At 46.8% G+C, this 21794-nt stretch overlaps 8 protein-coding genes, 1 non-coding gene and 1 pseudogene; 4 read left to right on the forward strand and 6 right to left on the reverse strand.

The window, feature by feature from the left end:
- Positions 1 to 539: 539 nt before the first annotated feature.
- Positions 540 to 1360, reverse strand: CNAG_13066. XR_001046332.1 has 2 exons: positions 1103 to 1360; positions 540 to 1038 (listed from the first exon to the last, which is right to left on the reverse strand). It is a non-coding gene; the product is annotated as a hypothetical RNA (non-coding RNA).
- A 443-nt stretch (positions 1361 to 1803) lies between these two features.
- On the reverse strand, positions 1804 to 5509 carry CNAG_06093 (protein transporter SEC24). XM_012197733.1 has 8 exons: positions 4921 to 5509; positions 4530 to 4868; positions 3977 to 4479; positions 3722 to 3928; positions 2880 to 3659; positions 2754 to 2826; positions 2186 to 2701; positions 1804 to 2113 (listed from the first exon to the last, which is right to left on the reverse strand). Exons 1-8 carry the CDS (start codon positions 5435 to 5437, stop codon positions 2040 to 2042), a joined length of 3009 nt encoding a protein of 1002 aa, XP_012053123.1. The 5' UTR covers positions 5438 to 5509; the 3' UTR covers positions 1804 to 2039.
- Positions 5510 to 6538: 1029 nt separating this feature from the next.
- Positions 6539 to 6610, reverse strand: CNAG_10136 (annotated as a pseudogene). The gene has a single exon. The product of its transcript is annotated as a tRNA-OTHER (tRNA).
- A 1376-nt stretch (positions 6611 to 7986) lies between these two features.
- Positions 7987 to 9074, reverse strand: CNAG_06094 (hypothetical protein). XM_012197734.1 has 2 exons: positions 8301 to 9074; positions 7987 to 8253 (listed from the first exon to the last, which is right to left on the reverse strand). The coding sequence occupies exon 1, from the start codon at positions 8986 to 8988 to the stop codon at positions 8467 to 8469; it is 522 nt and encodes a 173-aa protein (XP_012053124.1). The 5' UTR covers positions 8989 to 9074; the 3' UTR covers positions 7987 to 8253; positions 8301 to 8466.
- A 650-nt stretch (positions 9075 to 9724) lies between these two features.
- Positions 9725 to 10881, forward strand: CNAG_06095 (large subunit ribosomal protein L13e). XM_012197735.1 has 5 exons: positions 9725 to 9780; positions 9885 to 9964; positions 10077 to 10212; positions 10280 to 10485; positions 10536 to 10881. Exons 2-5 carry the CDS (start codon positions 9893 to 9895, stop codon positions 10737 to 10739), a joined length of 618 nt encoding a protein of 205 aa, XP_012053125.1. The 5' UTR covers positions 9725 to 9780; positions 9885 to 9892; the 3' UTR covers positions 10740 to 10881.
- Positions 10882 to 11375: 494 nt separating this feature from the next.
- On the forward strand, positions 11376 to 13360 carry CNAG_06096 (tricarboxylate carrier). XM_012197736.1 has 6 exons: positions 11376 to 11513; positions 11762 to 11922; positions 12112 to 12265; positions 12326 to 12657; positions 12717 to 12901; positions 12962 to 13360. Exons 1-6 carry the CDS (start codon positions 11468 to 11470, stop codon positions 12978 to 12980), a joined length of 897 nt encoding a protein of 298 aa, XP_012053126.1. The 5' UTR covers positions 11376 to 11467; the 3' UTR covers positions 12981 to 13360.
- A 1220-nt stretch (positions 13361 to 14580) lies between these two features.
- CNAG_06097 (hypothetical protein) lies at positions 14581 to 18204 on the forward strand. XM_012197737.1 has 10 exons: positions 14581 to 15249; positions 15305 to 15724; positions 15777 to 16138; positions 16200 to 16499; positions 16554 to 16609; positions 16668 to 16733; positions 16793 to 16897; positions 16953 to 17213; positions 17268 to 17380; positions 17443 to 18204. The coding sequence occupies exons 1-10, from the start codon at positions 14880 to 14882 to the stop codon at positions 18036 to 18038; spliced, it is 2649 nt and encodes an 882-aa protein (XP_012053127.1). The 5' UTR covers positions 14581 to 14879; the 3' UTR covers positions 18039 to 18204.
- On the reverse strand, positions 18133 to 19680 carry CNAG_06098 (glucosamine-6-phosphate deaminase). XM_012197738.1 has 6 exons: positions 19499 to 19680; positions 19246 to 19408; positions 19073 to 19166; positions 18852 to 18996; positions 18509 to 18783; positions 18133 to 18447 (listed from the first exon to the last, which is right to left on the reverse strand). The coding sequence occupies exons 1-6, from the start codon at positions 19541 to 19543 to the stop codon at positions 18309 to 18311; spliced, it is 861 nt and encodes a 286-aa protein (XP_012053128.1). The 5' UTR covers positions 19544 to 19680; the 3' UTR covers positions 18133 to 18308.
- Positions 19681 to 19845: 165 nt separating this feature from the next.
- Positions 19846 to 21277, forward strand: CNAG_06099 (hypothetical protein). Its single transcript, XM_012197610.1, has one exon. The coding sequence runs from the start codon at positions 20386 to 20388 to the stop codon at positions 21052 to 21054; it is 669 nt and encodes a 222-aa protein (XP_012053000.1). The 5' UTR covers positions 19846 to 20385; the 3' UTR covers positions 21055 to 21277.
- CNAG_06100 (hypothetical protein) overlaps positions 20955 to 21794 on the reverse strand; it is a 3394-nt gene continuing 2554 nt past the window's right edge. The window contains exons 6-7 of the mRNA XM_012197739.1: positions 21477 to 21794; positions 20955 to 21403 (exon numbers count right to left, since the gene is read on the reverse strand). The exon at positions 21477 to 21794 is cut by the window's right edge and continues 1232 nt beyond it. Of these exons, the coding sequence (XP_012053129.1) occupies positions 21346 to 21403; positions 21477 to 21794 (376 nt within the window). The 3' untranslated portion in view covers positions 20955 to 21345.

Raw genomic sequence — 21794 nt, forward strand, 5'->3', positions numbered from 1 at the left:
TCCCTTTTCAAGTTGACTTCAGATAGCGGAAGACTCTGGTACCTTCACTTCCAAGCCACGACCCACATCCTAGATGATTTGTCTCTCGTTCTTCTACTTATAGCTATGAGTGAAGACGAGAGAGAAGAAGAAGATCAGCATCGTGACTGGCCGCTGGCAGACTTCCACAGAGAGCAGAGGACAACGAACACCGAAAAGAAGTATCGATGTCTCAATAACCGCCGGCCGGCGGGGAGCCGCCGTATTACCTACCATCTGAGCGTGACGTGTAACGTCTAACGTGCCCCCTATTTCTTGTGCCTGAAAGCAATTAGCCCAAAGATGCCGATTTTGCCGACCTTTTTTTTTGAAGTTTCGGTCTCCATTTCTCTTCGTTCCTTTTTCGTTGGCCTCAATATACAGTATCTTCTTCGTTCTTCGCCCGTTTGTTTATTTAATCATTCTCTCATCACTTGATAAATATATTTTATAATAAAGCCGGTCCTAGGCTATATTTGTCATTGTATAGGAAAATGTTACATTTGTCCGAAGCAAGGGGGCGGATTCTCAAGTTCTATTCATCTCAGTTCTCTAATACTACTCTCCACTTCTACTGTAATAATGTCTATACAGTGGAGGGTCTGTCCTGGTTTCCCGTATCTGGGACATGGGAAGACGGAGAACTTGAATCTAGCCACCCTTCTCAACCCATAACTCAAATTCAATTCTCGACTTTCGATTTTCTCCCTTTCCTGTTTTTTTCGCGCTTGTGTTTTTTTTTTTTTCGGTCGAGATATCGGCCGCTGCAGTGGTCATTGGTTATCATCGGGTAGGCTCGACACAAGCCCCTCGACGGACATCGACCTCGACACAAGCCTCTCCTCGACGGGACCTCGTCCTCATCGGAGACCGATCGATATCCGTCGAGAGGCTTGTGTTGTCGAGCCTAATAATCATCGGGCGGGATGAGAAGAAGACGCACTTACGCTATATAATTATCCTGAAATGTACAATATTTCTGTTGTACAAGAAGTGCTTGAATGTATGAAGCAGCAATAACTGTCGTACCTTATTAAGCACTAATGTACTACACACCAGAGCCGCGCCAACTCGTCCGTCTTACCTCGCTCTATTAGCTGGCACCTTCTTTTTAATAATCGCCCTGGTCTCCAGTTCATAACAATTGGAATTTATTTAATTCAAGAAGTACAGTACTCGTACTAGTACGCTGAACTCGTAGTGCTATGGCGGGTCGTTCAACACCGGAGTTGGATCTTACGTAAAAGATATAAGGAGCAAGCAGGGAGGAGGGGAGGTGTACGAATAATGAGGAGTAGGATCAGGTTGTATAATAATAGTAAGTAGATGTATAAAAGACGGAGAACAACTAGTACACAGCATTGTGATTGAGTGGTGGAAGACCGAGAGGTCGTCGAGAACATCTTGTTCCTTGGATGGTATGGAACGAGGATCTTGAACAAAGCTATATGCAATGAGCAGAATTGGAGAAAGACTCCTGTCAATGAGTAAGAAACGGATGACCACGACGTAAATTCTCTTGAGAGTCCATCATTGCAATTGGGATTCCCACCTATTTTCCGGGCTAAGATAATAGTGGGACTTGTGCGGCGGTGGCGATTCAACTGAAATATGGTGTGTATATAAACTACCAAATGAATATTTATAGATTGATTTTCTTCGTATGAATTACTGACCGTCGAAAACGGAGCGATCGGCGGTGACTGGGAGGCAACAAATCGAAGAACCCCAAAGGGAGCAATAGACGGAATGCACATACCCATTGCCAGTATTTAATACCGAAGATGCTGACAGAGTATTTTTTCATATGATAAGGGCTTGGATCAATTTCCATTATCTGTTGCTCTTTACAGCTACTAAGAGTAAATGTTAGGGAGTATTAAGCGGTATGTCAAACCTAGCGCATGGCAATTCGCGTGCATGAAAGACACCGTCGCCAGTATCAACGCTATACCTTATGTCTGTTGCCTTCCCCTCTATCTTCTTAAATCGTAGAACTGATCTTCAACGCCATCTATCCACTACCACGGTCTCCAGCTGTCGCCCTTCCCGCCGCTAAGGTCGTTTGTGATCTCCCTGTGCGCCGTCATTAAGTCTAGAAGATGATCATAAGCATCAATCATGGCTCATGGCAATCGAAACTTATCACGAAAATATTCAAACGTACAGTCAGTATAACTTAGAGCATCATTGTTGCTATCTTCAACTAGCTGGTTGGCAAATTCCACTTCGGCACCATCCATATTTTGCCTAACAATTATGACCGGCAATTGCTGATCGACAAGATGGGGGGATGAAAGATGTGTGAGGATGTTCCGGATTTGCGTAGACAGAAGGGTCGGCAAGTTGGGTAATCGCGTTATGCGGATGTCGAGGTCTTCAAGGTTGTCTACACCGTAAAGATCATTGATGATCTGAGGGCTGACAGCTTGACCGAGCCAGAGCATAGCAATCTCTCCGTTAATCATTAGATAAGCGCCCTCCGCTACCATCCAACTATGACTGTTGCGCATAAAGCGAGGTAATACTAGACGTCCAGTGTTAGAGTCGGCAAAGCCGGCAGTGGGTGTAAGGTCGTGGATAGCTAACAATCGAGGATAAAGGAGCATGAGGACACGGGTTGGTGAGAGAGCTTTGATGTGGCGAGTGTAGTGCATTCGAACATCAGAGGAGACGCTCCCACCTAGACAATCGAGTCAGATACCTGATCAAGTCCACACAGAAAGCGAACGTACCTTTGATGGGTTTTGACTTGGTCATACACAGTGCGTATAAGGGCAGAAGCTTGAAACCTTCCGGTAATATGAGCTAGGGGAAATATTAGTACAGATAGGGTTTTTAAACAAGATGCTTTGACTCACCTGACCGTGCTGGACAGCAGGTGCGCAGTGCTTCCTGTACATCAGTAACACTCTGTTCGCCCTATCCGTCAAAGACTTCCGGATGTCTCTCAAGCTTCTCTGTGTAACCTGTGATAACCCAGCCTTGAGAAGGACAGCTACACACGCTTCTTGGTCGGCAAATTTGAACACATTGCCAATCATACTAGTAATCACAAAGCTCATATTCAGACATCGAACCCTTCGTTCGCCTTCTTTACTAGTGTAAAGGATAGCAACTTGAATGAACGCAGGTTGCCGATCGTCTAGCCGATGTTCGTGTTTGAGCACAGCAGTGAACGATTTGGCAGAGTCAATCGTAGCGTATTCCAAGTCGGTGAGCGAACGTTGATAGAAATTACCCAGGTGGTCAGAGACGCGGAGACCGTTGGAACATCTCACTCGCACAGTAACATTGTAAGCCGTCTCGCGAGTGAGCACCTGAAGAAGTTCGCTATGAATTTTCTCCCTGTCTCTGACCACATCAAACCTGGGGTGAAAAAATGTCTCACCTCCTGTTCCGGCAGCGAGGGCACCGAGGCTGGCAATATCGGTATAAGCGCTGGGGAACAAGAAGAGATTAACGCCGACACCTGCTTCGGCAAGTTGGTCGGCCGTGGTGAGATACCATTCTGAAGGAGTGAAGAGTGTCCGTTCTTTGTCGGTGTTGTAATAGTCGGGATTCTCTCGTGTCGTAAGGGTACCAAGACCATGTGTAGTCAAGGAAGTGAGAAAGAGATTGATCTGGCCCCCGGTGTGCTTCTACAAAGATCATTTAACGATCGTTGTGAGTATTGTCCCAATTTATGTGAACATTCACTTACAAGACCAGCCAAAGCTCCAACAACAGCAGAGCCAGCGGCGACCCTCCCACCTTCTCTTCCTTGCTCCGCCAAGTTCGGCAAAAGTTCCAATAGACGCTCAATTTGCGCACGAGATTCTTGCGGATCAACAAGGAAGCCAGCGGTAAAGGGTATGAACATGTCATCGAGATCTGAAACGACTGCCTGTGATGGCGCATGCAGATGGGACTACTATGTAATCAGTGACTAGCGCATTTGGAGACAAACTAGACTTACGGAAAGGTTCCAGAAAGATACAGTCTCTCCCACAGACACGAATCCAATTCGTTGTCCTTCTCCTAGCAGCTCCTCTTCTTCATTCCCGCTTTCCTTGCTTCCGTAGATAGCCTTTCTGATCCCCTCACAAACTTGTCTGGCAACTCCACTTTCTCCCGCATGTGCGCTGACATCAAGAACGAAAACTCGGCTCAACGCAGTGGGCTTTCTGAACTTCTTCCTCTCCTTTTCCTTCTCCCTTTCTTTTTCTCGCTGTTCTTTGCCAGTAGGAATATGGGGCTGACTTTGCCCAAGAGACGCTTGCAGACCACCCAAAAGATCATGCGCTGTCGAAGCGAGCGCGTCCGAGTCGATGGAGTCGAGTAAAGACCCAGAAGGAGGTTGCTGAGCCCAGTACGAAGGAGGTACAGGAAAGTCAACAGTGCCAAATTGAAGTTCCGGCCTTTCAGCATGATCAAGACGTTGGCCATTGGGAGCGAGATGGCAGAAGTACTGCGAGGGCACTGCAAAATCGTCAGTTGTGAACCAAAACAGTGAATGAATGACGATATACCCTCATTGAGACCTCCGCATAAGTTACACGTCCACTTTCTTCCACCATCGACGAATCTAATCCATGGGTTGATGTACCCTCTGCATTTGTCACACCTCGGTAGCCCCTGCTCGTCCCCTTCCCCCTCCGCTCCCCATGTTTCACCCTTAAACGCTGGGGGATCGAAAGCGCTTTGCCCTGAAACCCAGCTGGAAACGCATGGAACAGGGGCCTCGTCGTATCGCAACGGTGCAAAAGGTTGAACCAGGACACCGAAAGGAAGAGCAGTAGTGTCGAGAAGCTGACCATTTGACGGAATGCATGGAAGCGTAGCTCGAAGATGACGAGGCAGCGAATTGCCTAGGTCGCGACATTAATTGATATACCTTTGCGCTAAAAGATACAAACATACCTTGATCCACGCCCCTGTAGTCAGTCCCTACCAGTGGAATCAGACCACGCGTTTGACAACTTAAAAAGTCCTCGTCCTCGTACAAGTTTTGATCCAGCTCTTGAGCTTCAATAGGATTTGGCACTTGACTTGGATCAATCCTAACCCTCATCCCGCTCATAGTGGGTCCGGAAGAATGAGGCGGCTGCGGAATATGGTTTGGAGGTGGAGTAGCCCTCGGCGACTGCATTTCTTGCTGTTGTTTCGGCTGTAACTGTTGTGAAGGATGTATCGCGGGATAATTGGACTGCGTAGGAGCATATGGTCCGCTTGGTAGAATATCATTTTCGGGGACATTATGCAATTGAGGGATTGAGTTTGGGTCCAAGTGCGCCTGCTGCTGGTACCTTTCAGGCTGATAGCCCGGCGGTGCTGCTTGAATGTACTCTGGTTGCTGCCATTGTTGCTGCTGAGGTGCTGGGGCCAGCGGACGGCCGGTTAATGAGGGATCTATGGCGTATCTTGTGCGGGGTGCCATGTCAATTCGTTGCTAGGAATGTATATCGATATATCGGACGCGCGAAGTACGGAGAAATGTGGTGGAAAGAGAACATAGACAAATGGTGGGTCACTTAAACTTTTTAAACTAATTACGTCATTATATTTGTGTTGGACGAACAGAGACAAGATGAGGAAGAAACTACGTAAAAAAAGTAGTGTATCTTCCTTAGCCAAGGAGTTCGTTAATAGTTTAGTTCTCCTTCTATATATCCCGCAATTCAAGTTCATTGAGTCCTCTTCCATCCCGGTAGCATTCAGGCCCTAGCCGCCCTAGATACTAAGACCCAGCAGCCCCTTTTTACGCCTCCTCTTGTATTTATTTTTTTCTCTTTTTCCCTTTCGCGACTGCCGAACTGCGCTACGCAACATAAAGGTCGGACCATGACAATAAGCACAACCATAACGCCAAAGTATCATAATGACTCACTTTCCTTTTCCTACCGAATAATGCCCAGGGGGATGCACAGCCGGCCAGTTCGGCGCTCTGATACCCCCAGAGGAGCCGCGCTTACGCCGCTGTATAGCACCTCACTAAAATCAGAGGGCACTGGGTCCGCCAAATCACAAGAGATTTCATATAATTGACTGTGGATGTCCTTCTATTGGCATAGTCAAGTATGCTGCCAATATTTCCTCCGACAGTGGTTCTGTCGCCCGGATGACTTGCTATCAAAAAGTTGATGACTCAGACGGATGCGGTAGCTTGTGGTCAGAACCTCTGCAGTGATTGTGCCAGGGTTCCTAAAGGGTCTGATGGCAAAAGCTAAAACTGTTATCGTTCGATTCCTTAGATCCATTATGGGAACTACATGCAAGTTTACTTTGAGCGCAGAGTCTCGACAGCTCGACAGACCAACCGACTTAGTTTCTGTGCTCTCGACTTGTTATCGATCTCCGTGTTGCATGAAGATTTTGTGTTGTATTCATACCTGAATCAAAATTATGGCTCATAATTTGAGTATTACCACTTGGTAGATAATACTTAGCTAGTCCATTTGATAGAATATCCTTCATTATTTAAAGTGTATATTTTTAGAAATTTCTAATTCTCATGATAATTGACTATCTTGGTTTTATTAGCCAGCAGAGGGACTCGAACCATCTTACTGCCGTTATGAGTGGCAGGTTTCTACCCTTAAACTATACCGGCTATAAGCACTAATATTAGTCTATCATATAGGCCGAATCTAGTATTACTTTTCTTAACTAGAAAAGAGAGTTAATAATATCTATAACAATAAAGGACCATATATATAGAGTTTATATCAAAATATAAATAACTTTATATTATTTATCTATTTATTTCTTTAACATTACTACGACTCTTGTCGTTATTACATATATATATAATTTGGTCTCGGGCCTTCCTATGATAACTCATAATAGCTAATACATAGTACTCCCAACCTACAAACATAATAAAGTAGTTATCTCCTGCTACAAGAACAAGCATAAAGAAAGTAAACATAGATAGATATGAAAGGAATCGTTGGTTATGTGGATCTCCTGCCATGTAAGAAATTGAGTAAAGGTGTACTAGTGATGATACAATAAGTACAGGTAGTAGCATTGAAACAACCTCAGGAGAAGATGATACCCGATTTGAGTTATACTAGAAGGGGAAGAAGCTGAAGAAGCAAAATCTAAATATAATGATGCCAAGAAGACAAGGTAGCAAGATTACTGTACTTATCTTCAATATCATGAAGATGAAGAGGATGAATGAAGTACATCGGTCGCTACTGGAAACCTCCAGGAGCAACGTTGAATGGATATGGAGCACGACAGTTAAGACCCTCCAGAGCGCCAATATCGAAGATCTTGTTGCAGGGTATCACACTGTTCGTTCCCTCCGCCCACAACTTCAAGGCCAATGACATGTATAGCTGGCTTGTGTTCTCACCTTTTGTCTGTCCCTATCTCCAGGCCCACTTGAAGGGAACTGGCCACTGAGCAACACTTTTTCCGATTTACGTATTGAATATGAGAATAGCTAGTCCTATATGCTTGTTGTTTAATACAGATGCGATGCGTTCGGTACAGAAAAGCCGATGGAATAACGACGTTCCAGATACCTTTCGCTTTGCAACTGCATTATTTTTCTTTCCTTTTCCTGATATGACGTAATTTAAGAGGTCGAGTGAGTTGCAAGAAAGGAAGAGTTCAACGTGAGGGTATCGAAATTTCCAGCCTTTCGAGCATCTCAACGGTAATCTCCAAGCTGCCCACTACTGTGCCTAACATGCGTGACTTCGTCTGCTTGCCTTTCGGCGCAGGATAGCTATCCTAAAAGAATTTTTAGGAGGGTAATCAGTCCTATCAATCATAGCTGTGTGATAAATGGAGTCTTTAAGAGAGGGGATCAAGAATATGGCATTTGCCGAGTTCGAGCTCGGTACTAATCAATGAGTGATGTGGCGTCTTTCCGGTCGAGAGCCACGTCAAACGGCTGTACTGGAACCTACCGCTACAATGAGAGGATGAAATGGGTGAGGGGGTAGTGGTCGGCTTATAATATTATGAAGTCTACAAGTCAGCCAACGTCTACATCGACATTATCGAGTTAAGCGGCGCCATTTCAGGCTTTTGGAAGTTCCTCATGAGAAGACCAATGATTGATGAAACAACGTTCTACCAGATCAATTAAGATAAATTGAAGTCATATGATTCAGATGATTGTCACTTAGTGAAACGAATCTTATTGTCATGTCACACCAAGACAGTGTCTAAAAAAGTAAATGATTCCATGCTGGTTCGAAAGACCCAAGCAAGGCAATCACCGACGGGGTGCAGCTTGGGACATTGTCAATTTCCATATTTAAGGGACGGTTAACACTCACGCGCTCATGGTTCACGAGACTCTGTGCGCAAATTCAAATGACACGGAGGTCAGACACAAGATCACGGCTCGCAAGTCTTGGCGAGGGTAGCATATGTGAGTTCGTCTGGAAGTCTTGCGACAGCGTCGTTAAAGGCGGCACGTAAGTAGGCGCAGCGTTCCACTCATCACTCTCTCCTCGCACTCAAGATGGCGAGCCGTTTAACACCTTCACCCCTACAACCAATTACCCCGCCCTGTCGATCATACCAAACTTTCACCTCGTCCCTTTCCTCCTGCCCTGACGTCTGAATTTGGTCGATTTCGAAGTATTCCCCGAAAACGCGCTTCGCCTCTGTTTCGTCTCCCAACTTCTCAAGCAGACGACGAGACATGCCAAGAGGGTTGAGAATCCATGCCGATTTCGGTGGGGGGTATGTCGCTTCCTCTTCCTCTCCTCCTTCCCCTTCACCCTTCCTCTCAGGTTGTAACAGAGCCTCCTGGGGGAACTTGACGTCCTGGAGATACTCCGCTTTGCCAGCGATCACTGCCCCCCTTCTATCGCGAAGGATGGCTAGCTCCTGGGGGTTGACTTTGAAGTGCTGGGCGAAGATGGTAGCTGCATGAGTATTGGTGAGAAGTGTGCAGAGGAGACGTTGGGAGGTCGGGAGGGGGGTGAGGGTATAAGCTCTTGTGGGGGGTGGGAGCATTTTGGATGCGTTAGGAGACGTATTAGTTTGCTGCGAACAAAGCGAAATACTTCAACGGCACCCAGAACGAAGACAGGCGGTATCAAGAAGTACATCATGTATTAGAAGCGGTTGTTGCCATTTAGGAAACAATAATCTAAAAAAAAGTAATATGATTGATGATAGGTGATGCTTGTAATTGGTGACATCACCATCTTTGTAATACGACTTAATGAGAATATAACTTTTATCGACTGTGAGTAATGAATTCTTGCCGACGGTCTACACTCGCAAATAGGAAGTAACAGTTGGAATGTAAAATGCATAAACTGCCAAGTAGAGTTTGGAAAACCAAAAAAATAATCTAAGGAATGTAAAACAAAGATTTGGACCCCCCGCCACTGTATTTCAAGCGAGCGGTCCACCCAAGTCCTGTTTTTTATTTCGTTCTCTTCTACGATATGACGGCCTCCTTCTCCACAATTAGGGATACGACCTCTGTCCTAAAACCTAGGGATCCGCAGGGGGAGAGGAGGTGCTTTTTTGTAGATTTATTTTGCGTTTGTTGAAGAACAAGAGGAGAATGAAAGAGTAGATAAATTTGGGCGAGCGGGGGCAGGCGAGGAGCCGGTAATTACATAAGTGGGCGTTCGGATAAATATTTGAGTGTGCCACATTTACAGCGGAGTTTCGTTGCAAGAAATTGCCGGTAGTTTGGCGTTGGAGTGGGATGCGGCCTGGTGGAATTTGTTGGTGATTTGGACACTCGAACTTATTTTTCATCCCTCAAGTACTACGATAGCTGGGGCCGAGGTAAGTTGACACGACCCAAGCAACGACACTAGTGCTGATTTGTCCAACCCCCATTCTCAAATCCTCGTCATTTTTCCCCCGATACACTCGACACACTCTTACAGTAAACAAAATGGTCAAGCACAACAACCAGCTTCAAAAGAACCACTTCCACAAGGACTGGCAGAGGCGTGTCAAGACCTGGGTTAGTCGATTCATCCTGCGCTGTCGGAGTGGAGAGGCTGTGTGCTTGGCAGGATGGAAGGATGTGGGAAAACTGAAGGAATGGATGACATGGCTGACGTGGTGGTGAACAGTTCGACCAGCCCGGCAAGAAGAAGTCTCGACGAGTTGCTAGGAGCAAGAAGGCCCTCGCCTCTGGCGCTGCCCCTCTCCAGCGACTCCGACCCGCTGTCCGATGCCCTACCCAGAGGTACAACATCCGTATCAGGGGTGCGTGATTTTTATCGAATTGCAGATTTTCTTATAAAAGTATGAGGTTGCTGATGCTTCGTCACAGAGGGCCGTGGTTTCACCACCTCTGAGCTCAAGCTCGCTGGTATCAGGAGGAAGGAGGCTTTGTCCCTCGGCATCTCCGTTGACCCCCGACGAAGGTCCAAGTCTGAGGAGGGCCAGAAGCTCAACGTCGAGAGGCTCAAGGAGTACAAGTCTAGGTTGGTCGTCTTCCCCAAGAAGGCTGGCAAGCCCAAGGCTGGTGACGCAACCGTGAGTGCACTTTTATTTTCCTTTGCGACCCCATTGACAGAAAACTGTAGGGTGACGACCTCACCGCCCACATCACCCGTGACTCCATCCCTCTCCCCGCCTCTTACACCGCCGAGGCTCCTCGTGCCATTACCGACGAGGAGAAGGAGTCCAACGCTTTCACCACCCTCCGACTTGCTCGTGCTGCTCAGAGGAACGAAGGTCAGAGGAAGAAGAGGCTCGCTGAGAAGGAGGCTGCCGAAAAGGCTAAGTAAACTCGGTCTTATTAGGTACTTAGAGGGGCTTGTACTTTTCCTGGGGGATGCACCTATGATCACTGCATTCTTGATTATCTGAGCTAGCTCGGTGTTGTGATACGGCATGGTATACGCATTATGTGACGACTACCCTACTGACCATTGAATTTGGTATCATGTGTTACTTTTTGGCGTATTCGTAGCGCCAGATCATATCTCAACAGGAAACCCAGCTACTGGAATTGCCGGGTGATTGTGCACAGTGATGCATATACGAAGTGATCTTGTTCTAAGTAGTGGAAACCCCAGAATCTGGAAGGTGGGGTGTCTGATGGTCAAGACTTCACGGCGTTTTCAGGAAGAAGTCAAATTGCACTTCTATACACATTTTCTCATGCTCCAGCGTTACACCTCCTTCTCCCCATATACCTGCCCCCTACTTACCAAGACGAGCGTACTAGTCAGGTATGGCGGGTTTGACTGGGGCAAACCCGATAAACCCGTGTGATGTATAGCTATCATGGCACCGAACGAACGAATGTTGATTCTGAGATGTGTGATTGGGCAGCGGGATCAAATGAAGGATTGTGATCTCGTGGGGCACCCTCAGGGACATGATTCGATACGGCCACTCCCCATTCCCCATACAATTCAAAGCAACTAAAATATACATATCTTCCGACTCGACACATACCTTCCTTTTTTTACATATCTCATTATCCCACATCCACAGACACTCCACTGCAATGGCCCCCATGGAGAAAGGTTTCAGCTGGTCCAACATCGCTGTTGGTAAGTTAGCTTTTCCTGTGCATCGCAACGCGCATCGGTCTTTCGAGATGTTGTACCTCTGCGATCAATTGGGACACGTCGTGGTGATGAGAGCGTAGAATACATGATCGTGCTCATTGCCCACGTATCTATTGGCTCGCCATCTCCAAGCTTTCCATCGTCATTCCATCTATGATCTCGCATCTCAAATCCCAACGCGTCGCATGATTACTTTCTTCAAAGCATCGCACTGACACGACCCATTATAGGTGCCACTATGAACATGTTCGAAGTCACCACCCTTGGTCAGCCTCTAGAGGTGCTCAAGACCCAAATGGCCGCCAACCGAAGTCAAACTATGGGCCAGGCTTTCCAGACTGTCTGGAGTCGAGGAGGTATCAAGGGCTTTTATCAGGGTTTGATACCTTGGGTAAGTCTGCTATTCTACTTGTCTTTACCTTATTGGCGCTGTGTACTCTGTGGGCTGTTCGCGAAGAGCTTCAAGAGAGTATAGAGCAATACTGTGGTCTGCCTCCAGGCAACAGACACGGCTACCGAACACCAATACGGCCAATTTACAATGGTATAATCAGAACGCTGACAAATTTATCCTGAACAGGCCTGGATCGAAGCTTCCACTAAGGGTGGTGTGCTTATCTTCACTTCTGCCGAGATCGAGAAGGCTGCCGTCAAGGGTTTCAACCTGTCCCCTGCTGCTGCTGGTATGCTTGGTGGTATCGGTGGTGGTGTCGCCCAGGCGTACGCTACCATGGGTCAGTCCACTTTCTTGTCAATGTCTTGTAAGGGAACAAACTAATTTGATGGCGAAACAGGTTTCTGTACTTGCATGAAGACAGTTGAAATCACCCGACACAAGCAGATGTCCGCTGGTGCCCCTGTCGAATCTACTTTCAAAGTCTTCCTTGATATTTACAAGCGTGAGGGTCTCGCCGGTATTAACAAGGGTGTGAACGCTGTCGCTGTTCGACAAGCTACCAATTGGGGTTCTCGTTTCGGTTTTGCCCGACTTGCTGAGGCAGGACTGAGAAATATCAAGGGGATCAAGGAAGGAGAGAAGCTTGGCGCGATGGATAAGATTTTGGCGAGTACGCTTGGTGGTGCTTTGGCTACTTGGAACCAGCCTATTGAGGTTGTCCGTGTAGAGGTACGTTCTCCCACTTCTTCCGTCTTTCTATCTCACGTTAACATCTATTTTTTAACTAGATGCAATCCGCTCTTAAATCCCAAGACCCCGCTCGACCGGCCAAGAAGACTGTTCTCAACACCCTCTCTTACATTTACAAGACCAACGGTCTCAAAGGTCTTTACAGGGGTGTTGCGCCCCGAATTGGCTTGGGAGCTTGGCAAACTATCTGTATGGTCAGCTTTGCTGATTACGTCAAGGCTTTGTAAGTTATACGTAGTTTGTCTGAATAACGACTTTGAAGCTCATAGTTTTCCGATGGTAGCATCGGCACCTCTAAGTAAATCAATTAATCGCGTCCAACTTCTATCCCCTCAACATCCAAAATATCGATTCGTCGTCCATACCCAAGTTGTCCAAAATAACCATTTCCATTTCCATTTTCAGTTAAAAAGGTGTTATATAGAGAAGTTGAAATACCGCTATGGCCGTGAAGTTTTTCTTCCCCTTCCGCCTTGATGTCGTGGGGACGGTATTCGTCCGCACTATACAGAGTTACAGTTACAATACAAGTACATACACTTAGATGAGTTCAGTAGAGTGTTTCTTTTGGGATACAATTGTTTTCAAGGTAAACAAGATGCATGTGGATGTGGACTTTCCGGACCCTGTGGAATACACAGAAGATATGACTTAGTGTTAACAGATACCATTAACTTTACAGGCTTTACATGCATGCTGACAGTCCACAAGAGCTTATCATATCATAGGTTCGCGAGGCAGGGTATTGACGTTATCGGCACTTGTCGATTAATTATTGCCTTCTTCTCTCGGGAAAACCACTTCCTGAATCCTATTATCTGTCGACTCGCAGCCTGTTAGTCACCTTACCCAGGGCCTTCTTCTTGAAAAGGTCCTCCTTTCTCTCGTCACCAAGTATTTGACCCATCAGGCCGTTAGGCAACAGCAAAAGCAGGAGCTCTGAAGGGAAATGAAACAGTGTCCTAAATAATCATGTACTCGATTTTTAACCCTCCCAACTTCTATCTCTGGTGGAAGATGAGAGATGAAAGAATGCTCAATGCTTGAGGGAAGGGAGCGAGTTGACTAGCGGCCATTCAGGCGGAAACCAATGAACTGAGCGTTGATAAACCGGAAGTATGGGTGGGATGATTTGGAGGAAGATTTCTATCTTCTTAGTCTTCCTTTTGACCTGTAGCTAATGAGAGCAGATGGGAAGACTTTCCAAGTAACTGCAAAGGCCGATAATAGAAGGGCACAAAATTAGATTGAGGTCGCAAGGGCTGGAGCCATTATGGTGATACTAAAGATTACCGCAATCAACAACCGACAGCGAAGAGTGATCATGAATGGTAAGGGGATCGAGGATTGAAAAGAGTGATTGATAAACAGATGTTGTGCAGTCCGAAGTTTACAATCGAAGTACGAAATACCTTCTCACCATCCACCAACGAGGCAAATATCGTTGGGCTGAATGATTATTTTACGGACATCGCAGAGAGAACAAGATAACATTTGTTACGCAGCATGCTAGGTTACCTCTGCCCTAAGTCTAAAGTCCAAAGTCGTTAAACCACTGTAGAAACGAGTGAAGATTACTCGTACTAGCGATTTGGCTAGCTATTATGGCTGTAAAGAGTTCTGTATCTGTAGGAAACGGTAATTAATAATAAATTAAGCACGCAAGTAGCAGATCTGATAATAATAGTACGCTAATAAAATAATACGGCGAATCGTCCCATGAGGATGATGGCGCGGCCGACGGACTGCCACAAACAACAACATAACAAGGGTGGTTATTATTATCATTAAATTAATTTTATTAATATTTTAAATTGCCAAAAAAAAAAATTGCAAACCGGAGAGAACGGAAGCTAATTCGAATGTGAACCCTCGAAAAGAGGAGACATGACCGACGGCCCACGGTATCCTAAATTGTTTATTGGTCAGATATCCTCCAGAATCCAGCATCGAATATCCCTTTTGGCTCTTCTTCTGCCCCCCTGTAACACTCCAACCACCCTTCTTACAGGTCCCTACGGACGTTTTGCATCAACGCATTACCTGGTATAACCGTAACTTCGCACCGCAAGCCGACGCTTTTCTTCGCCTATTTTACGACACCGCTTCATACTTCTCTTCCTTGACCGAGTCTTTTTCTACCTATTTGGTCGCTTAGTAAGCGTATCGACCGGCAAGGGTTTCAACCATAATTCTGCAACATGAACACGCCAACTCCACACGACGAAATACTAGCGGACCAGAGTCTTGCGCCTCTGAAGCGTAACCACGCATGTCGGCAATGCAAAAAACGCAAAACAAAATGTGACGGCGCCCATCCCGTGTGTTCACCATGTCTTCGATCGCATGCCCATGCTGCTCGTTCTGCTAATCGGAACGGAACAAGTGTGCCAGTCCTTGTTTGTACTTGGGCCGACGGCGAAGGTGGGGAAAATGGGAGTCCTCCTATTCAGGAACCTATACAACGCCTCTCTAGACCCGGGTCTGCATCTGGAGTGAAAAGACCAGCAGTTTCTCAAGGTTCAAGACCAACTCGGGACGAAGAGAATGAGATTCTCAGGCAGAGGATCGGTAAGTAACTGACAAGGACTTTTGTGTGGTCGACATTAACTGTTTACGTTACCAGCCGATCTGGAAGCCAAACTCGTCGATCTATCATCCGCCACTAGACAATTGGAGTCTGAACCCACTGTATCAGGGCTCTCGATCCCAGAAACCCACCTTCCACCACAACGCTCCGATAATATTGTAGATAATTGGATCACAGAAGTCGGGCATATCATCAGATATGATCTCAACCGTTTCGGGACCTTTGGGAACAAGGAGACGCCTTCGAGCAAATCCCCTCAACCCTCCGATCCTTCTCCCAACGCCTCGTCTAGGAGTAATGGCGGTGGTATCGGAACTACCCAGTCATGGGAGAGCAGCGGTTCCGGCGCTCGCATCAATATCGACACCATCCCTAAGGATGGGTTCTCTAGCAGCTTTGGATTAGACGACCTTTTCGTCATCCCTGCTAATTGGCCGCGCGGTCTGCCATCACCTTGTCAGCCAAACATTCTTTTTCGAGATCATATATTGCTAATACACCTCCGTAGTCCTCCTAGAACACCTCGTCGAGACATTCTTCAACCACGTCCCTCAAACCCCCCGAATGCTCCATCGCCCAACTCTTCTCGCTCGTATCAAACTGCCCCCCACCTCCGACAACTTCCCCTTCCCTGGTCTACTCCATGCCATCTGCGCAACCGCTTCCAGTCATACCGCATGGGTGAATAATCTCTCTCCTCACCAGATCGAAGCTGCTGTGCAAAAGCACGTTATCACCGGTATGGATTTGACTAGTATCGAAGATTTCGGGTTGGCTCAAGCCGAAATGGCAAATAGGTCAGTTGACCTTGTTGCTTCCGCTTGTGTGATGGGTGGAGGGGATTTGATCTTCCAAGTCACTCAAACTTGCGTAAGTTAATCTCCATCAACTAACTAGAGGTTTTTTTTTTATTCATACTATCTATCTGTAGGTCCTCCTTAGTGATATTTACTTTTGCAAAGGTTTCCCTCTCAAAGGATGGTTGCTTGGTGGCCAACCGGCACGACTTATCAACACTCTCCAGCTCAGTGACCGTAACCCGCGGAAGTCTTACAAGGAGCCTCTTTTGTCACGTCCTCGAAGTTCAAGGGAGCGCGAAGAACGGTTGGCTACTCTGTGGATGGCGTTCATCAATGATTCTGGCTTCGCTTGCAACAGTACTTGGGTACCTAGTATGTCTATTGCAGACATAAAATGCAGTTTACCTACTACTGCTCAGGAATGGTCAAAAGTAAGCATCTCTCGATCTGCACAGTGGCTTTTTAATGCTGAGCACAAAATACAGCTGGACGATATGCTGGATAACCCTCAAAATCCAGAGTCAGAAGATCTTTTCACATCGTAAATATCTTGTGATCTTGTTGCCGGTCAGCTTGCTGAGGTTTTATTTGTTATCTAGTCATCCTATGGCGGACTCATTCGTGTTGGTTATTAAGTCTACCATTCTGTTGAGCGAAGTTGCACAGTAAGCCCGGGTCGACGGAGTTGCTCCACAAGTTGGATGATGACTAATTATTTGTCTAGATGGCTTCGCAACTGGTCTCAACGCACAGCTGTTCCAGGAGACGAACTGGCTGGCCCTGAAACGGAATCATTCAAGACTGTTGTCCGACATATCGAGGACTTCATGTGAGTGTACCCATTATGTTCATGCGCCGAGAGTCTGATTTTCCATACTTCCCAGTTCAACCACCCCTAGTGCGCTGAAAAACGTATTTAAGCTCATGGACTCTGCCAACTCTGGCGGTTTCAATGTTAACCTTCTTGCACTGCACATTTTCCCCAACATCGCACTCGCTCTTATGTTCGAACCTTTCATTGAATGGAAGCCGTCGGATCAGTGTCTGAAAGTTACGCAACAAGCGTATGAAGCCATCCTCGGTGTCCTGCACCTTATCCCAAGTAATTTGGATGTCACCATGATCTTTACTCCCCTGATCGCTTGGTGAGACAATTCGATATTACAAAGAAGGGCAATATACTGACAGACTATGAATAGCTCTCTGTATACTGTTGGACGAATCGTAGCAGATTACGTCAAGTATGCCATGAAGTCTCAGCAGTACAGTTTGGCCGCCCGTTACCGTGCCGATCTCAGCACCATCCAAAACCGTGAGTAGATACTCTTTCCGACACAAACATAGTGTTTAAGCAAACTTATCGTGACCTTGCAGTCCTTGAACGGTACGGCCAACGCCACTCGCTCGGTAGCGCCATGTCTCACTTCCTCGAGAACTATGTCCGTTATCTCGGGAACGAGTTCATGGACCCTACGGCGATGTGCAGCAAATTCGAGCGTCAATTGGCTTACCCTTCTAATCACGGTACTTATGTCATGGGCACGGCCAGCGATCCTTATGCCCATTTTAACAACCCCGAAAGTTCTTGTTCGGGACCCAACGACCCTGCTTCAACCAAATCATACTCTGATTCGTGGTCAGCCAGCGGTCCTAGTCCAAGTGTCTCCACACCTGCTAGATCAAAAACGAATGAACCCTCACCGGCACAAGTTTATCCCACGGCTGAGGGGGAAAGTCAAGATCCAGTATTAAATTGGGATTGGGGAAGAGAAGCCATCAAGGTGATGGGTGTGGATGCGAGTAGATCTGTCTCGGGGCTAGCGACGTTGGATGGTATGCCAATGTATATGGGCGAGAGGTCGAGCTTGAATATGGATGGTCGATTATCGGTCGAATCGCTTCCGGATGTATCAGAGATTGGAGGGTTTGAGGGCTTACATTGGAAGATGGGCAAAAATCAAACCATCTAGAATGACTGTTTTGGTTGTGGAGTATAGAAGAGTGTAATATCACGGGGTCTAGTTTTTCTTTTTCCTCATTTATTTCTGGAGTGTCCTTAGACAGCGGTTTTTGAACGTATATGTACATTTTGGGGGTATATGAATTGATGATGTATGTGGTTATCACGATCTGTTCCATCGCTGCAAAGGTGTAAAAGACATTAAATTGTACCTGAGCGCAAGGCATATCTCCTCCATCATCTCATCTCCCATTCTCTTCTCCTCCAATTGAATTCCACCCTATGCTGCTGTAGGACCCCTCAATCCCAATCGAACCGAAGCAACGGGACCGTACTTGGCCTCGACCTCATCTTGCACCTTTTCGATAGACTTGAAGTACTTGACAGTCTTGACTCGAAGCTCAAGCGTGGCATCCTCACTATCATCACCCCACGTCAGCACAAGCTCAGTTTATCAAGGATCGTAAGAAACAATCTTACTCGCAAACGACCAAAGCCCAGGGATGTGTCTGCAAAGCACTAGCAGTGACCATATGATTCACCGCGCCTTCAATCATCTGGCTCAATGCCAAGCTCTTGTTCTGACCAGTAACCACAAGTACAACCTCTCTGGCATCCATGACTGTCTGAACGCCGACAGTGAGTGCCATGCGGGGTACGAGGGAGAGGTCATTGTTGAAGAACCGGCAGTTGTCAAGGATGGTCTCGTAGGCAAGAGTCTTAATTCGTGTCCTGGAAGTAAGAGATGATCCAGGCTATCATTCCCCGATATTTCAGTGAGATGAGTGGGCGTCATATGGGTCAGTGGAAAGCAGTGACATACCTCATTGAACGCGATATGCCCATCAGCGCCGATCCCTCCCAAAAAGAGATCGATACCGCCAACAGCCTTAATGGAAGCTTCGTAATCTTCACATTCCTGGTAGAGATCTTCAGCTTCACCATTCAAAACGTGTGTGTTATTGGGGCTATATGCGAAGTAGAAAATATCGCTCGGTCAGCGTTTGTCCATTAGAAGGTAAGGGAGGGAATGGAATGACCTACTTGATGTCAATAAGGGAGAAGAAATTTTTAAACATAAACGTGTGGTATGACTCGGGGTGATCACGGGGAATCCCGACGTATTCGTCCATGTTGACTGTGTGCGCCACTCCTGTCAACTTCCAAACCTCTCAAACCTTTTCGATTACCGCCAGACGGGTAGGAAAAAAGCTTACACGTAACTACATCCTTAAAGCTCACTTTCTTCTCATTGTAAAGCTCCACCAATCGCTTATACACGGGTAAAGGGGATGAGCCTGTAGGAAGTCCAAGAACAAAGTTCTTGTGTTCTGGAGTGGGTACAAAGGAGTTTATACGATTGGCAATGTAGTCCCCGATCTGGTTAATGCGTTAGCATGGGCCTCTCTAGTATCTATCTCTAAATATCCGGCAGACAGATCGCGGAAGGGTGGACAGAGAGCTACTCACGTAGTTGCCGACTTGCTCTTTGGTGTCTCGAACAGTCAGTCTCATGGTGCAGTGTTGGTATGAAGGGTGAGGAAACTTAGTGGAAGTGGATAGAATATAAAGGAGTATAGCAGCTGTGGCAGAGATGCATATGTAGCTTGAAAATGTGTGGTATTTATACGGGTAATGGACATGGGAGAGCGTTGCATCTACGTACAGATGCACCGAACGAGACGTCGCCGCAATGACGATAGGGACTTTGCAGGCACGGAGAAATAACCGCCGCTTTCCCCGACGCGCCAAGGCCACGTCGGCTCGACTGTTTTTCTGCGAGTCCTTGAGCTGCAAGAAAGATCTGCGGAGAACACACCGAAGGCCAACTTGAGCCTCGCTTCGATTCTCTCTTCGTGAATGTGCCGCGACAACTACGGTTGTCCCATAGCTCGGCCCTACCAGCCATCATCGCAAAATGATTTCGAGGATTCAACTAAATGGTCGACTAAGCCTCCCTTTTCATTGATGATCTCAGGCTTCGGCAATTACCAGCAGGATTCAACACACGAATGACCTTGGAAGTCAAAAGACCGGAGTCCGACCCTCGAAAAAGTTGGGAGAGATCGGGCTGAAAAATAGAGACTTCCCTTCCTTTCTTCTCTTAAAACCCTCAGTTCTTTATCACGAGCCCCTTGCGATGTTCAAAGATCCATTGTGGTAGTGAGTCATGCGGAGGGAAAGGGTGACTTACCTTCTTAGGACCTCTCTTTGTACTTTTGAGAATGGAAGAAGAATGTTAGCTGCTGGGGACAGTATATACTACTATATCGTGCAGAGGCGGCAATGAATCTTCTTTCCGCGCGCCCGTCAATAGATCCTTGTAAGTTGAAGGAAGGTGGTCACATACTCAACGAATGGGCGAAAAGGAAGCCACTACAGAACGATTCAGCCCTACTCTATCTCGCCATAGCATGCCATTCTTCCAGCCAACCCCAGCTGTTAACGGCTCTACCTTCACACACCAAGCTAACCGCCCTCCCTCTCCGCTTCCAAATGAGCAATTTTATCTCCTTCATAACCCCGCAGCCTCCTCCCACAATTGCACTCAACCCTCCCAATCTCATCACCGACCGCACTACATTTCCCACTCCATCCCTACCCCACAACACTGTCAAATAATGCACATCCCCCCTGTTATGCCACAAACTCAAATCTACTCCCCTTACTCGCCATCGTTGCCCACATATTCACCACCGTCATACATTGCTCCTGCCTCACCACCGTCATACAAACCCCTTCCATCCTCTTCTGACATTACTCTTCTCTTAGCGCCTCCTCCACCATTCTACCAAGCAACCTGCCCACACGCCTCCGAAAGGGATACGCTCTTACCAATACATTCCCATTCATGCTCTCACTGCTTTGAGTACCAGAGAAACTCCCTTCGGCCTTATGGCTCGTATGGGTGTACCATTGATTGGGCGGTAATCCTGCTTGTATTGCTAAATGTACTGGTATGGGGAGCTGCGATCTATGGGTACTGGTGTGAGTTTACGGCTGAACCGGTTGCTTGGCCTTCGTGAGGAAGAAGGCTGGGATTGGATGCAGTGGGGCGAGCTGTGTGGGCGGGCAAGGAGGAGCAGGATGGGGTAACATTTGTTATGGAGAAGATTGTAGGTGAACTTTTGTTGATTGTTAGATCTAGGTGTCAGGTTCGTAATACCCTTCCCGTTTCCTTCCCAAAATGTACACTATCAGAATCTCCTCCATATCGTATCAGCTACCTATGCATTAACAATGTTACGGATTACAACGGTGGATAAACAAGAACATTGGACAAGGACAACAAGAAACACTAAGGTCTCAATAAATTATCACATTTTATTCTTCCTTTCTTGAACCTGCCGATGGTGTTCTTCAACTTTCATCAAGCTATCCGATACATAATATTCATCAGCCACCTTGTCTCCTCTCGACATGAGAATCGACAGAAAGATGAACTCACCGCCATTCGCAGCCATCTTCAAATTCACAATACGCACATCGCTTTGCTTCATGTATCTCTACACCCTTCGGCGGTCGCTTCCCCATCCAGAATTGCAAGACATTTTTAAGATGGTCCGCCAAGAACTTTGGAGAGTGCGAAAATGCGCTACGGCCGATGATAGATCCCGCCATGAGATAATCTTTACTCTTTGTTTTTGTCTTTGTTTCTTCCTGGGAGATAAGAGCGGAGAGCTGTGAGGTATGGACATCGCTAGGATTTTTTGATGGTGTAGAAGGGGCACGCGGGTTTTGGGAATAAGAGGACTTTGGGTTTGAG

This window comes from Cryptococcus neoformans, chromosome 12 (genome assembly GCF_000149245.1).
Source record: "Cryptococcus neoformans var. grubii H99 chromosome 12, complete sequence".
Taxonomy (NCBI): domain Eukaryota; kingdom Fungi; phylum Basidiomycota; class Tremellomycetes; order Tremellales; family Cryptococcaceae; genus Cryptococcus; species Cryptococcus neoformans.